This window comes from Ranitomeya imitator, chromosome 3, assembly GCF_032444005.1.
Source record: "Ranitomeya imitator isolate aRanImi1 chromosome 3, aRanImi1.pri, whole genome shotgun sequence".
Classification (NCBI taxonomy): domain Eukaryota; kingdom Metazoa; phylum Chordata; class Amphibia; order Anura; family Dendrobatidae; genus Ranitomeya; species Ranitomeya imitator.
The window spans coordinates 401,242,510-401,258,279 of record NC_091284.1 but is presented as its reverse complement, the minus strand read 5'-3'; the positions used below and the strand labels follow the sequence as shown (position 1 = coordinate 401,258,279).

The 15,770-nt window shown below is 43.0% G+C and overlaps 1 protein-coding gene across 1 annotated transcript in view; it reads right to left on the bottom strand.

The window, feature by feature from the left end:
• INPP5B (inositol polyphosphate-5-phosphatase B) overlaps window positions 1–15,770 on the bottom strand; it is a 299,917-nt gene that overhangs the window by 267,220 nt on the left and 16,927 nt on the right. Inside the window, exon 2 of the mRNA XM_069757108.1 lies at window positions 3,711–3,774. Coding sequence (XP_069613209.1) covers window positions 3,711–3,766 — 56 coding nt within the window. The 5' untranslated portion in view covers window positions 3,767–3,774. The remainder of the gene's footprint in view (window positions 1–3,710; window positions 3,775–15,770) is intronic.

Sequence of the window (15,770 nt, the reverse complement as noted above, 5' to 3'; positions counted from 1 at the left end):
CTATTTGTATTTTAGGTATATTCACTACGTCTTTCCTAGTTTATGTTTGTTGTTTTTATCGTCTCCTTGGATCCGGAGGTTGGATACCATGGCTACCGCATTTTGGAAACTCGATTTCTCATGGAATTCATCAGGAGAATCATACAATAATCTATTGTCGGTTGACATGTATACCTGCATTATTTGGGAAGTAGATAGGATTCAACTGTTGTATTAGGTTTTATGGGGTATTGGGGCTTCCATATGGGATTGATTATATTTTGCTAATGTTATATCTACATTTTATGAGGTTCCTTTTAGATCTATTTCTATCTGATAGCCCTATATTTCCTTATTTGATGGTAAGAATAGTATCTGAAATTATGGTATATCTGTGCAAGGTATGTGTGGCCAAGGCGCGGCTTGGTAACCCGTGCATCTTGAGACCCGTCTATGTTCAACTATTAATGGAGTTCTTTTTACTCCTGTGGTGTATAGATCTACTACCACCTTAGGCATGTTAAACGGTATGTGTTTATACCAAACATAGCTGGACACAGTTGAACATAGGATAGAACTGCAGTAATGCGGTATACCATACTTACCATTATCGATTGTAAGACACATAGGCATTGTGTATCCTAATTATAATCATCCACGTAGAAGAAAAAATTAATTAAATTTAATTCTAATGATTAATTATAATCATTAGAATAATAGATGTGGTGGTATGGATGATATTAATCTTAGCCCTTCTTTTGACATCACCGCGGGTCTGACGAAGGACATCCAAAACGCGTGTCGAGGCGACGCGCCAGCCCTAGTAGCTGTCTTATGCCACTCACTTGAGGCAATTATTGTAACTTTGGCATGTACAATTTGACTGATATATTTAGGCACCTTTTATAATATATTACATACAAATGACCACACGTGGTCCAGCCAGCTGGTTTTGTTACACATGGTGCATAAGCAGTGAGATATTTAGAGATACTTGTGATTGGCTAAAAATGTGTTCACCACGTTGTGGGTTCGTTTTATATTGAACAACATTTGTATTGCCCGTTGTTACATTTGTATTGCTACCCGGGCTGGGGCGTTTGTCTTCTCTGCATGATTGCCATAGTGGCTACATTGTTTATGTCTTGTTCCTGTTGTTTCACCTGTATGATATTTAATGTTCAAATAAAGCATGATTTTTTGGACTTTTGGGTCGTTTTCATGTTTGTGGTCCCCACATCCTCCTTGTATGTTCATATTAAGATACTGGCCAGACAGCACACACCGCTCCCTCACTACCGCTCCCTCACTACACTCCAACGCGCGTTTCGCTGCCACTTTGTCAGGTAGAGAGACTGCATGGGACTCTTTTGTTCTTGTAAAGTTATGTATCCTGGCACCGATCTGGGCTAGAGACATAAGGATTATATATTCCGGATGTCCATCGATAGATCTATAGCTCACTGAAATCGCTAGGAGCTAAACCCAACTAGTTGCAAGGTGCAGATTTCTCTTTTAGCGGGTCGTGTAACTACGCTGTGTTTATACTTAAAGGAACCCCCCTGACGTGGTGAACATACTTATCATAGTATCGTTCTCGTACGAGGTTCATACAGCGAGTTATGTATAGAAATGGTTTGTCATAACTCTAAGAAAAGGGAAGAATCAGCCTCTGAGTGAGGTCACCACAGGGGGAGTGCCTTGGTTTTAGGCTGGGAGATAAGTGAGTGAGACAGTTGTCTTCCATGTCTTTTGTCCTGGGTATAGCTGCGAGACTGATCTGTAATACATCTGGATATATGTTCTCCCCTCCCCCACAGCACATGGTCAGCCATGAGATGAAATGATATGAATGAAATGTTTTTCTTCAACTTTAATCCTTTTTTATTTGTAATTTTACTGTACATACATACACTACTTGTCTTCTTTATAATACCTTTTTATACTTCTGTAAAAACAGCCTACCTTTTTTGGAGTAAAATATATAAAATTACTAGCTTTGTTTCTCCTTGCTCTATAACGAACTGTCTCGTCTTCTAAACGGAATTACGCTACTAATTTGGGTTGGCTCCAGACCCGTTAATAATTAAGAAATTGGAGCTGGTGGCAGCGGATTTGTCCTGTGTGTTTGGGAGGCTTTGTAGCGACTGGCGACGTTGATAATTATTATTCCCGCCTGAGTGGGAGTAGTTATATCGCCCTGCAGTGTGCCCATTTAGCCAGTACAAAGTAAGATTCATGACAAATTGGTGTGAGTGGTGGGGATGATAAACGTATCCTCCCCACGGAGCGTGACAACAGCTCTATGAAGTGGCTGAAGATTTCTGAAGGTGGCAGTGGTATAACTATAGTAGATGCAGTCATTTGCATTTGCACCTGGGTTCTAGAGTCTAGGGGTGTTCCAAAAGTCCCTTTAGCTCATATGCGAAGACCAATAAAAAAAACCTTGTGATAGTTAGTGGCCTTGTTAGAAATGTTGCATTGGTGCCCATCAGCTTTAAGTTACGCCACTGGCAACTGCTGGAGCATCTTCTACTCCATCTACTTGCATGCCATTTACACAGTAACACATAGTTGCAGCTTTTCTGTGCATTGCAAAATGTTTCCATTCACTTCAATAGAATACCTGTAATTGTGATTGATCTGAAAAAAGGGAGAGAGACAGATATAGTAGATTACAAGATAGAGGATAAACTAATGGATGGAAAGTGGATACACAATTACTGTCATTTCCTATTTTTTAGAATCAATAAGTGAACAACATTAAAACTAAGGCTAATTGACATCACAGGGTCACATATTTTGGATCCCTCTTGTTCTAGAAAACATTTTGGTAAGAGTAGTCAAGTCACAATTCAAGATCTGTACTGTTTGGGGGAAACCACCGAAGACAGGCTCATACTACAGGAGACACCATATCATATCCTACAGATATGTGATAGAAGACGGCATGAATTGTGTGTCCCTATATAGCCGTGGTGGTTTTAATATCAACCCACAGCTGTCTGTTTAGCCTTTGCTGATTAGAGTTTATAGGGGGACCCTCAATATTTTTTTTTCTGAGGTTCTCTGTTATTCATAGCCTTGGATCCTTTTGGAATATTGTTCCCTTTCCCACATTAGAAACATCAGTCTCAGCCGTGTGCTTTCTCTTTGCTGGTTATCAAAATTACGAAGGAGACCACGCCAATTTTTTTAATTCTTAATTTTATATTTTTACACACGATGTATACAGCAGGTGCGGAATACAACTCCCATTATTGTCGTCTGGTTGCGCTGAGTTCAGGGAGACCAGGCAACAATGATCAGAGATATCTTCAGCACCCAGCGCCTTCGAACAGCACGAACTGTACCTCTTTTTCCCAGGCGCCGGTATGTGTCACATTGATGACACACGGATGTCATCCGTGTGTCATCAATGTGCACTTGTGCAGGAGGTTTTGTGATCCGTGCTGCTGATAAAAAAACAGACATGGTCCACGTGAAAAACCTGACATGTGCACACCACCATTGAATACAATGGGTGTGCATGTGTCCATATTCGTGGTCCTTAAACAACGGACTGCACAAAGATATGAATAAAAGACGTGTGAAGGAGGCCTAAGCGCCATTAGCAGGCTGCAAGCAATTTAATATAGCTTTATACATCACAAATCAATTGTGAGCAGGAGATGACAAAGACAAACTACCGTAGCTTCAATATTTGCAGATAGTGTACAATAAAGGATACTACAGTGCAGTATTCTCCTTCGTCCAGTATGTCCTGGATTGCTATAGACTGGTCCATAATTTCATCTGTAAACACAAAATGGAAACAAGTTACAGAATTCACTTCCAATCCTTTCATACACTGCCTTACACCTAAAAAAAGAACAAATCTGTAGTCCTTTGTGATACTGTGTTCACTAAATGGAGTCCTATACTGTAAAGGTCCCCAAACCTATATAGTGGTTTATGTAACTTATTTTCAGGGGATCGCTGAGTCGGTAGTTGGGTTCAGAACCCTCATCTAATTGCCTGAGCAGAGACTGACTACAGAAGAGAATTTCTCACTCTGGAGGACCTAGAATGTATTATTATTATTATTTATTATTATTATACAATGTACAGTTAGGTCCATATATATTTGGACAGAGACAGCATTTTTCTAATTTTTGTTATAGACATTACCTTACCACAATGAATTTTAAACAAAACAATTCAGATGCAGTTGAAGTTCAGACTTTCAGCTTTCATTTGAGGGTATCCACATTAAAATAGGATGAAGGGTTTAGGAGTTTCAGCTCCTTAACATGTGCCACGAGCGTGGGAAAATATTCTGAAAAGTTCCCAGGCTCGAGTTCATATGAGTTCATCCAGCAGAGGGCGCATCACCGCTACTCGAGGTAACTACAGTACATTCCCCTGCATTCCATTCATTCACGAAGTTTTACAGGCAGGGGCGGCTGCATTAGCAGAGCTCCTGGGTGTAAAATGATTTAACCCCTTCAGATGGATTTACAGCGTGGGACAAGACTGTAACGACGGAAGGTATGGAATATTGTTGTTTTTTTTAACTTTGTTTCAGGTGACAAAGTGTGTGTGTTTTATTAACCATTTTGCACTATTGGATTAATAAAGGATAGGTGTCATAATTGATTCCTCTCCATTATTAACCTGGCTTAATGTCACCTTACAACAGCAAGGTGACATTAACCCTTCATTACCCCATATCCCACTGCTACACAGGAGTGGGAAGAGAGTGGCCCAGTGCCAGAATAGGCGCATCTTCTAGATGTGCCTTTTCTGGGGTGACTGGGGGCAGATGTTTTTAGCCAGGGGGCCAATAACCATGGACCCTCTCCAGGCTATTAATATCTGCCCTCAGTCACTGGCTTTACTACTCTGGCGGAGAAAATTGCGTGGGAGCCCACGCCAAATTTTTCAGTGAATTAAACCCTTTAATTTAATAGCTAGAGCCCCCAAATTTCACACAAAGACACTTCTTACATTACTAAAGAGGAATATGTAATAAAAGAAGGGATATGAGATGGTTTATTGTATGTAAACCATGTCTCATATCATGTCGGGTTTGTGAAGAAGGCAAAAGCCGGCAATTGAATTACCAGCTTTTCTGTTATCTAGCACTGTATGAAATATAAATATATATATATCTGTCTCACTGACATTATATATATATATATATATATATATATATATATATATATATATATATATACAGTGGGGCAAAAAAGTATTTAGTCAGTCAGCAATAGTGCAAGTTCCACCACTTAAAAAGATGAGAGGCGTCTGTAATTTACATCATAGGTAGACCTCAACTATGGGAGACAAACTGAGAAAAAAAAATCCAGAAAATCACATTGTCTGTTTTTTTAACATTTTTTTGCATATTATGGTGGAAAATAAGTATTTGGTCAGAAACAAAATTTCATCTCAATACTTTGTAATATATCCTTTGTTGGCAATGACAGAGGTCAAACGTTTTCTGTAAGTCTTCACAAGGTTGCCACACACTGTTGTTGGTATGTTGGCCCATTCCTCCATGCAGATCTCCTCTAGAGCAGTGATGTTTTTGGCTTTTCGCTTGGCAACACGGACTTTCAACTCCCTCCAAAGGTTTTCTATAGGGTTGAGATCTGGAGACTGGCTAGGCCACTCCAGGACCTTGAAATGCTTCTTACAAAGCCACTCCTTCGTTGCCCTGGCGGTGTGCTTTGGATCATTGTCATGTTGAAAGACCCAGCCACGTTTCATCTTCAATGCCCTTGCTGATGGAAGGAGGTTTGCACTCAAAATCTCACGATACATGGCCCCATTCATTCTTTCATGTACCCGGATCAGTCGTCCTGGCCCCTTTGCAGAGAAACAGCCCCAAAGCATGATGTTTCCACCACCATGCTTTACAGTAGGTATGATGTTTGATGGATGCAACTCAGTATTCTTTTTCCTCCAAACACGACAAGTTGTGTTTCTACCAAACAGTTCCAGTTTGGTTTCATCAGACCATAGGACATTCTCACAAAACTCCTCTGGATCATCCAAATGCTCTCTAGCAAACTTCAGACGGGCCCGGACATGTACTGGCTTAAGCAGTGGGACACGTCTGGCACTGCAGGATCTGAGTCCATGGTGGCGTAGTGTGTTACTTATGGTAGGCCTTGTTACATTGGTCCCAGCTCTCTGCAGTTCATTCACTAGGTCCCCCCGCGTGGTTCTGGGATTTTTGCTCACCGTTCTTGTGATCATTCTGACCCCACGGGGTGGGATTTTGGTGGAGCCCCAGATCGAGGGAGATTATCAGTGGTCTTGTATGTCTTCCATTTTCTAATTATTGCTCACACTGTTGATTTCTTCACTCCAAGCTGGTTGGCTATTGCAGATTCAGTCTTCCCAGCCTGGTGCAGGGCTACAATTTTGTTTCTGGTGTCCTTTGACAGCTCTTTGGTCTTCACCATAGTGGAGTTTGGAGTCAGACTGTTTGAGGGTGTGCACAGGTGTCTTTTCATACTGATAACTAGTTTAAACAGGTGCCATTACTACAGGTAATGAGTGGAGGAAAGAGGAGACTCTTAAAGAAGAAGTTACAGGTCTGTGAGAGCCAGAAATCTTGATTGTTTGTTTCTGACCAAATACTTATTTTCCACCATAATATGCAAAAAAAATGATAAAAAAACAGACAATGTGATTTTCTGGATTTTTTTTTCTCAGTTTGTCTCCCATAGTTGAGGTCTACCTATGATGTAAATTACAGACGCCTCTCATCTTTTTAAGTGGTGGAACTTGCACTATTGCTGACTGACTAAATACTTTTTTGCCCCACTGTATATATATATATATATATATATATATATATATATATATATATATATATATATATATATATATACATATATACACACACATACATATAGACTGTATATATGTTTTAAGGAATATTTGAGCCCATGGATCCATTGTATGTCCGTTTTGCAAGCCGGCGAGAAAATCTCGCAGTACGGATACCATACGGATTACATACGGAGGATGACATGCTCAAAATACGCTGCCACACCCTGCCTACGGATGACATACGGATCACTATTTTGGGAACATTTCTGCGTATTACAGCCGTAAAAAACGGACCGTATTTTCATATGCCTAGTGTGACGCCGGCCTAAGACTGTGCTCTGGTCTCTTAATTTTTGCCAGAGCTGTATGTTACCTAATCAAAGAGCAGAGGGACACACATTTTTTCAATACTTAACCAATTATATTCCAACTATTTTTCGGGCATTTTCCAATATAGTCATTTACATCTTAACTACTGGACATCTATATATTATTACCTTTTGTGCACATTGCACTTTGATATATGGGTTTTGGATTACAATTTGATTTATGATATATGGGCTTTTGGGTTTTTGATTACAACATGGCACATGTGGAAAATCAATATATATTCCTCTGTTACCTCTGGGTTGGTTTTTAATATTGTTTTATCTTTGATATATTACCATTTTCTTATATTATACGGTAAGGACACCTCTTGTATGCGGTGCTACCTTTTACTAATTTGTTAATAAAGGTATTTTACTTATATATATCTTCTTGTCCCATATTACTCTGATCACAGTCTCGGTTCTTCTTTTTCTCACTTTTCATTGATCAAATGTTTGCAGCTCCCGCTGCAGCTGCTAGCAAACAGTGTACGGAGTCAGAACACCACAGCGCCATATATTGTGTAGTGACCATTCTTGGGTACTGCAGTTCAGCTTCCGCTCACTTTGATCAGTTATAAAATGATCTAGAGGAGAGCAATTTCTTGCACAGTTTGGTGTTTTCAAAGCCCTTTTTTTTAAAGGGTCTCCGTGACTTGGAGTTCTATGGATCTGTTTACTACTTGTGTTGGGAGCCTTCTAGGTGCATAAAATTAATCGAAAAAAAAAGAAATTGTTATATAACATAACTACTTGTATGGTTTTCAGCGGGATGTCAGCAGCTCCCTTTGCTTTACCTACACAGAATCTCAGCTGGCTGTGTGTCAAAAGTTGCTCCACATCCTGATCGTTTATGTCTTTGTAATCTTATTTTGTGTAGGGTTTAACGATTGCGGGATTTGAACGTAATGAAGTTCTTCCCCAGTCTAAACCTTGAGAAAGCATTTGGAGATGCGTAGGCTGAATTGTCTTCCTTGCTTTTCATTATTTCGTGAACTTAGGCCATAGCTTCCTTTCTGTACCTGGATTGTTTGGTTATAAAGCACCACCATGGCATTTAGAATGTGCCGTGAATCCTTCCTGGCATTTAGGAGTAGTGGCTGACACCAGCGAGTAGTGCTGAATACTGCCTCTATTGGTTACATCCTGATTGTTGATAATAGAGCTTTCACCATATGATGTAGAACCCCTTAACAACAAACCTTTTGCTCTTAAAGGGACACTGTCACCTGAATTTGGAGGGAACAATATTCAGCCATGGAGACGGGGTTTTTGGGTTTTTGATTCACCCTTTCCTTACCCGCTGGCTGCATGCTGGCTGCAATATTGGATTGAAGTTCATTCTCTGTCCTCCATAGTACACGCCTTGTGCAGGCATGTACTACGGAGGACAGAGAATGAACTTCAATCCAATATTGCAGCCAGCGGGTAAGGAAAGGGTGAATCAAAAACCCAAAAACCCCGCCTCCATGGCTGAAGATTGTTCCCTCCAAATTCAGGTGACAGTGTCCCTTTAACTTAAAGGGAACCTGTCACCCCGTTTTTTGAGATTGAGATATAAATACTGTTAAATAGGGCCTGCGCTGTGCGTTACTATAGTGTATGTAGTGTACCCCGATTCCCCACCTATGCTGAGAAATACATTACCAAAGTCGCCGTTTTCGCCTGTCAATCAGGCTGGTCAGGTCGGGTGGGCGTGGTGACAGCGCTCTTTTCTTCCCCAGCTTTCCGTTGGTGGCGTAGTGGTGTGCGCATGTCCAGAGTTCCGAATCCCCTGCGCGCACGTGAAGCAAAAGCGCGCGTTCTGCGCTATTGCCCCTGTTATCGGTGGGGGCGGCCATCTTCCTGGGGCGTGCTCTGCTGCACGGGGCTTCAGGAAAATGGCCGCGGGATGCCGCGTGTTATGTAGGCAATCCAGTGACACAGTGTGCCAGCAATCAGAGCACATACAGTGATCTGACAATAACCCAAAAACAATAGAACGAGCTCTGAGACGTGGAATCTCTGTAGACCGCAATACCTGAACCTATCCTAAACACAACTAAAGGCAGCTGTGGATTGCGCCTGACACTACCTATGCAACTCGGCACAGCCTGAGGAGCTGACTAGCCTGAAGATAGAAAAACAAGCCTGACTTGCCTCAGAGAAATACCCCAAAGGAAAAGGCAGCCCCCCACATATAATGACTGTTAGCAAGATGAAAAGACAAACGTAGGGATGAAATAGATTCAGCAAAGTGAGGCCCGATATTCTAGATAGAGCGAGGATAGCAAAGAGAACTTTGCAGTCTACAAAAAACCATAAAGCAAAAAACCACGCAAAGGGGGCAAAAAGACCCACCGTGCCGAACTAACGGCACGGCGGTACACCCTTTGCGTCTCAGAGCTTCCAGCAAAACGAATTGACAAGCTGGACAGAAAAAGTAGCAACAAAAGCAAAGAAGCACTTATCTAAGCAGAGCAGCAGGCCACAGGAGAGATCCAGAAGCTCAGATCCAACACTGGAACATTGACAAGGAGCAAGGAAGACAGAATCAGGCGGAGTTAAATAACAAAGCAGCCAACGAGCTCACCAGAACACCTGAGGGAGGAAGCTCAGAAGCTGCAGTACCACTTGTGACCACAGGAGTGAATTCAGCCACAGAATTCACAACAGTACCCCCCCCTTGAGGAGGGGTCACCGAACCCTCACCAGAGCCTCCAGGCCGACCAGGATGAGCCACATGAAAGGCACGAACAAGATCTGGAGCATGGACATCAGAGGCAAAAACCCAGGAATTATCTTCCTGAGCATAACCCTTCCATTTAACCAGATACTGGAGTTTCCGTCTAGAAACACGAGAATCCAAAATTTTCTCCACAATATACTCCAATTCCCCCTCCACCAAAACCGGGGCAGGAGGCTCAACAGATGGAACCATAGGTGCCACGTATCTCCGCAACAACGACCTATGGAATACATTATGTATGGAAAAGGAGTCTGGGAGGGTCAGACGAAAAGAGACAGGATTGAGAATCTCAGAAATCCTATACGGACCAATAAAACGAGGTTTAAATTTAGGAGAGGAAACCTTCATAGGAATATGACGAGAAGATAACCAAACCAGATCCCCAACACGAAGTTGGGGACCCACACGGCGTCTGCGATTAGCGAAAAATTGAGCCTTCTCCTGGGACAAGGTCAAATTGTCCACTACCTGAGTCCAGATCTGCTGCAACCTGTCCACCACAGAATCCACACCAGGACAGTCCGAAGACTCAACCTGTCCTGAAGAGAAACGAGGATGGAACCCAGAATTGCAGAAAAATGGAGAGACCAAGGTAGCCGAGCTGGCCCGATTATTAAGGGCGAACTCAGCCAACGGCAAAAAGGACACCCAATCATCCTGGTCTGTAGAAACAAAACATCTCAGATATGTTTCCAAGGTCTGATTGGTTCGTTCGGTCTGGCCATTAGTCTGAGGATGGAAAGCCGAGGAAAAGGATAGATCAATGCCCATCCTACCACAAAAGGCTCGCCAAAATCTTGAAACAAACTGGGAACCTCTGTCAGAAACAATATTCTCAGGAATGCCATGCAAACGAACCACATGCTGGAAGAACAAAGGCACCAAATCAGAGGAGGAAGGCAATTTAACCAAGGGCACCAGATGGACCATTTTAGAAAAGCGATCACAGACCACCCAAATGACTGACATCTTTTGAGAAACGGGAAGGTCAGAAATGAAATCCATCAAAATATGTGTCCAAGGCCTCTTTGGGACCGGCAAGGGCAAAAGCAACCCACTGGCACGTGAACAGCAGGGCTTAGCCCTAGCACAAATCCCACAGGACTGCACAAAAGTACGTACATCCCGTGACAGAGATGGCCACCAGAAGGATCTAGCCACTAACTCTCTGGTACCAAAGATTCCAGGATGACCAGCCAACACCGAACAATGAAGTTCAGAGATAAGTTTATTAGTCCACCTATCAGGGACGAACAGTTTCTCCGCCGGACAACGATCAGGTTTATTCGCCTGAAATTTTTGCAACACTCGCCGCAAATCAGGGGAGATGGCAGACACAATGACTCCTTCCTTGAGGATACTCGCCGGCTCAGATGAACCCGGAGAGTCGGCCACAAAACTCCTAGACAGAGCATCCGCCTTCACATTTTTAGAGCCCGGAAGGTACGAAATCACAAAATCGAAGCGGGCAAAAAATAACGACCAACGGGCCTGTCTAGGATTCAAGCGCTTGGCAGACTCGAGATAAGTAAGGTTCTTATGATCAGTCAATACCACCACGCGATGCTTAGCTCCTTCAAGCCAATGACGCCATTCCTCGAATGCCCACTTCATGGCCAGCAACTCTCGGTTGCCCACATCATAATTACGCTCAGCAGCCGAAAACTTCCTGGAAAAGAAAGCGCATGGTTTCAACACCGAGCAACCAGAACCTCTCTGTGACAAAACCGCCCCTGCTCCAATCTCAGAAGCATCAACCTCGACCTGGAACGGAAGAGAAACATCTGGTTGACACAACACAGGGGCAGAACAAAAACGATGCTTCAACTCCTGAAAAGCTTCCACAGCAGCAGAAGACCAATTAACCAAATCAGCACCCTTCTTGGTCAAATCGGTCAATGGTTTGGCAATGCTAGAAAAATTACAGATGAAGCGACGATAAAAATTAGCAAAGCCCAGGAATTTTTGCAGACTTTTCAGAGATGTCGGCTGAGTCCAATCCTGGATGGCTTGGACCTTAACCGGATCCATCTCGATAGTAGAAGGGGAAAAGATGAACCCCAAAAATGAAACTTTCTGCACACCGAAGAGACACTTTGATCCCTTCACAAACAAAGAATTAGCACACAGGACCTGGAAAACCATTCTGACCTGCTTCACATGAGAGTCCCAATCATCTGAGAAGATCAAAATGTCATCCAAGTAAACAATCAGGAATTTATCCAGATAGTCACGGAAGATGTCATGCATAAAAGACTGAAACACAGATGGAGCATTGGCAAGTCCGAACGGCATCACTAGATACTCAAAATGACCCTCGGGCGTATTAAATGCAGTTTTCCATTCATCTTCTTGCCTGATTCTCACCAGATTATACGCACCACGAAGATCTATCTTAGTGAACCAACTAGCCCCCTTAATCCGAGCAAACAAGTCAGATAACAATGGCAAGGGATACTGAAACTTAACAGTGATCTTATTAAGAAGGCGGTAATCAATACACGGTCTCAGCGAACCATCCTTCTTGGCTACAAAAAAGAACCCTGCTCCCAGTGGTGATGACGATGGGCGAATATGTCCCTTCTCCAGGGATTCCTTCACATAACTGCGCATAGCGGCGTGTTCAGGCACGGATAAATTAAATAATCGACCTTTAGGGAATTTACTACCAGGAATCAAATTGATAGCACAATCACAATCCCTATGCGGAGGTAGGGCATCGGACTTGGGCTCTTCAAATACATCCTGATAATCAGACAAGAACTCTGGGACCTCAGAAGGAGTGGATGACGAAATAGACAAAAATGGAACATCACCATGTACCCCCTGACAACCCCAGCTGGATACCGACATAGAGTTCCAATCCAATACTGGATTATGGGTTTGCAGCCATGGCAACCCCAACACGACCACATCATGCAGATTATGTAGCACCAGAAAGCGAATAACTTCCTGATGTGCAGGAGCCATGCACATGGTCAGCTGGGTCCAGTACTGAGGTCTATTCTTGGCCAAAGGTGTAGCATCAATTCCTCTCAACGGAATAGGACACCGCAAAGGCTCCAAGAAAAACCCACAACGTTTAGCATAATCCAAATCCATCAGATTCAGGGCAGCGCCTGAATCCACAAACGCCATGACAGAATACGATGACAAAGAGCATATCAAGGTAATGGACAGAAGGAATTTGGATTGTACAGTACCAATGACGGCAGACCTATCGAACCGCTTAGTGCGCTTAGGACAATCAGAAATAGCATGAGTGGAATCACCACAGTAGAAACACAGACCATTCAGACGTCTGTGTTCTTGCCGTTCAACTCTGGTCATAGTCCTATCGCACTGCATAGGCTCAGGTTTAATCTTAGACAATACCGCCAAATGGTGCACAGATTTACGCTCGCGCAAGCGTCGACCGATCTGAATGGCCAAAGACATAGACTCATTCAAACCAGCAGGCATAGGAAAACCCACCATGACATCCTTAAGAGCCTCAGAGAGACCCTTTCTGAACAAAGCTGCCAGCGCAGATTCATTCCACAGAGTGAGTACTGACCACTTCCTAAATTTCTGACAATATACTTCTATATCATCCTGACCCTGGCACAAAGCCAGCAAATTTCTCTCAGCCTGATCCACTGAATTAGGCTCATCGTAAAGTAATCCGAGCGCCAGGAAAAACGCATTGACATTACTCAATGCAGGGTCTCCTGGCGCAAGAGAAAATGCCCAGTCCTGAGGGTCGCCGCGCAAAAAAGAAATAATAATCAAAACCTGTTGAATAGGATTACCAGAAGAATGAGGTTTCAAGGCCAGAAATAGCTTACAATTATTTTTGAAATTAAGAAACTTAGTTCTATCACCAAAAAACAAATCAGGAATAGGAATTCTTGGTTCTAACATAGATTTCTGATCAATAGTATCTTGAATCTTTTGTACATTTATAACGAGATTATCCATTGAAGAGCACAGACCCTAAATATCCATGTCCACACCTGTGTCCTGAAACACCCAAATGTCTAGGGGAAAAAAAAGACTGAACACAGAGCTGAGAAAAAAAAATGTCAGAACTTCTTTTTTCCCTCTATTGAGAATCATTATTATTGGTCTCCTTGTACTGTTATGTAGGCAATCCAGTGACACAGTGTGCCAGCAATCAGAGCACATATAGTGATCTGACAATAACCCAAAAACAATAGAACGAGCTCTGAGACGTGGAATCTCTGTAGACCGCAATACCTGAACCTATCCTAAACACAACTCGGCACAGCCTGAGGAGCTGACTAGCCTGAAGATAGAAAAACAAGCCTGACTTGCCTCAGAGAAATACCCCAAAGGAAAAGGCAGCCCCCCACATATAATGACTGTTAGCAAGATGAAAAGACAAACGTAGGGATGAAATAGATTCAGCAAAGTGAGGCCCGATATTCTAGACAGAGCGAGGATAGCAAAGAGAACTTTGCAGTCTACAAAAAACCCTAAAGCAAAAAACCACGCAAAGGGGGCAAAAAGACCCACCGTGCCGAACTAACGGCACGGCGGTACACCCTTTGCGTCTCAGAGCTTCCAGCAAAACGAATTGACAAGCTGGACAGAAAAAGTAGCAACAAAAGCAAAGAAGCACTTATCTAAGCAGAGCAGCAGGCCACAGGAGAGATCCAGAAGCTCAGATCCAACACTGGAACATTGACAAGGAGCAAGGAAGACAGAATCAGGCGGAGTTAAATAACAAAGCAGCCAACGAGCTCACCAGAACACCTGAGGGAGGAAGCTCAGAAGCTGCAGTACCACTTGTGACCACAGGAGTGAATTCAGCCACAGAATTCACAACAGCCGCGCGTGCGCATTAGAGATCGCGGCGGCCATTTTCCCAAAGCCGAGTTTGCATCACGTGCGCGCAGGGGATTCGGAACTCTGGACATGCGCACACCACTACGCCACCAACGGAAAGCTGGGGAAGAAAAGAGCGATGTCACCACACCCACCCGACCTGACCAGCCTGATTGACAGGCGAAAACGGCGACTTTGGTAATGTATTTCTCAGCATAGGTGGGGAATCGGGGTACACTACATACACTATTGTAACGCACAGCGCAGGCCCTATTTAACAGTATTTATATCTCAATCTCAAAAAACTGGGTGACAGGTTCCCTCTAAAGTAAACCTGACATCATGTATTTACCTGCAGCTATAGGGTTAGGGCTCATTTCCACTTGCAATGAAATTGGACGAATGCAATACTATTAAAAATATATCTATATCTTGACGAATATTTCCTTGGAAAACTATGTGTAAATGACATAGAGAATTTCTCTATGTACAAGCTCATGTTAAAATCGCATTGCAATCCGATCACAATCGCACTGCATTAGGATGTCATTCGGATGCTAAGTGTGAAAAATCGCATTGTACTCGCATGAAAAACTCATGACACTTGTCCGACTTTTCAGGAACAAAATCTCACCAATTTTACAATCACTAGTGTGTCTCCAGCCTTAGTTTGCACGTAAACAGCATTAAAACCCTGTGTAGCTGGCTGGCTTGTAGTGCGGCTACACAGAGAAAATGCAGTTTTATGCACAGTGTATTGACTGTGTAACCGCTCGGTCCTAGTCACTGGGAGAGCGCAGGGGAGTGCGTACGCCACCGATCAGTATACCGGGAGCGCGGCTGTGGTCACACCTCAGCCACAGCTCGCTCTGTACACACACGCTGCAGACTGTAACTCACAGTATCGGGGTTCCAATACTATTTACCCACAGATTTACCTTATATCTGCAAATAATTAGGGTTTTTGTAATAAAAGATTCCCTTTAATACATGTAAATAGTGTTGAGCGATACCTTCCGATATCGTAAAGTATCGGT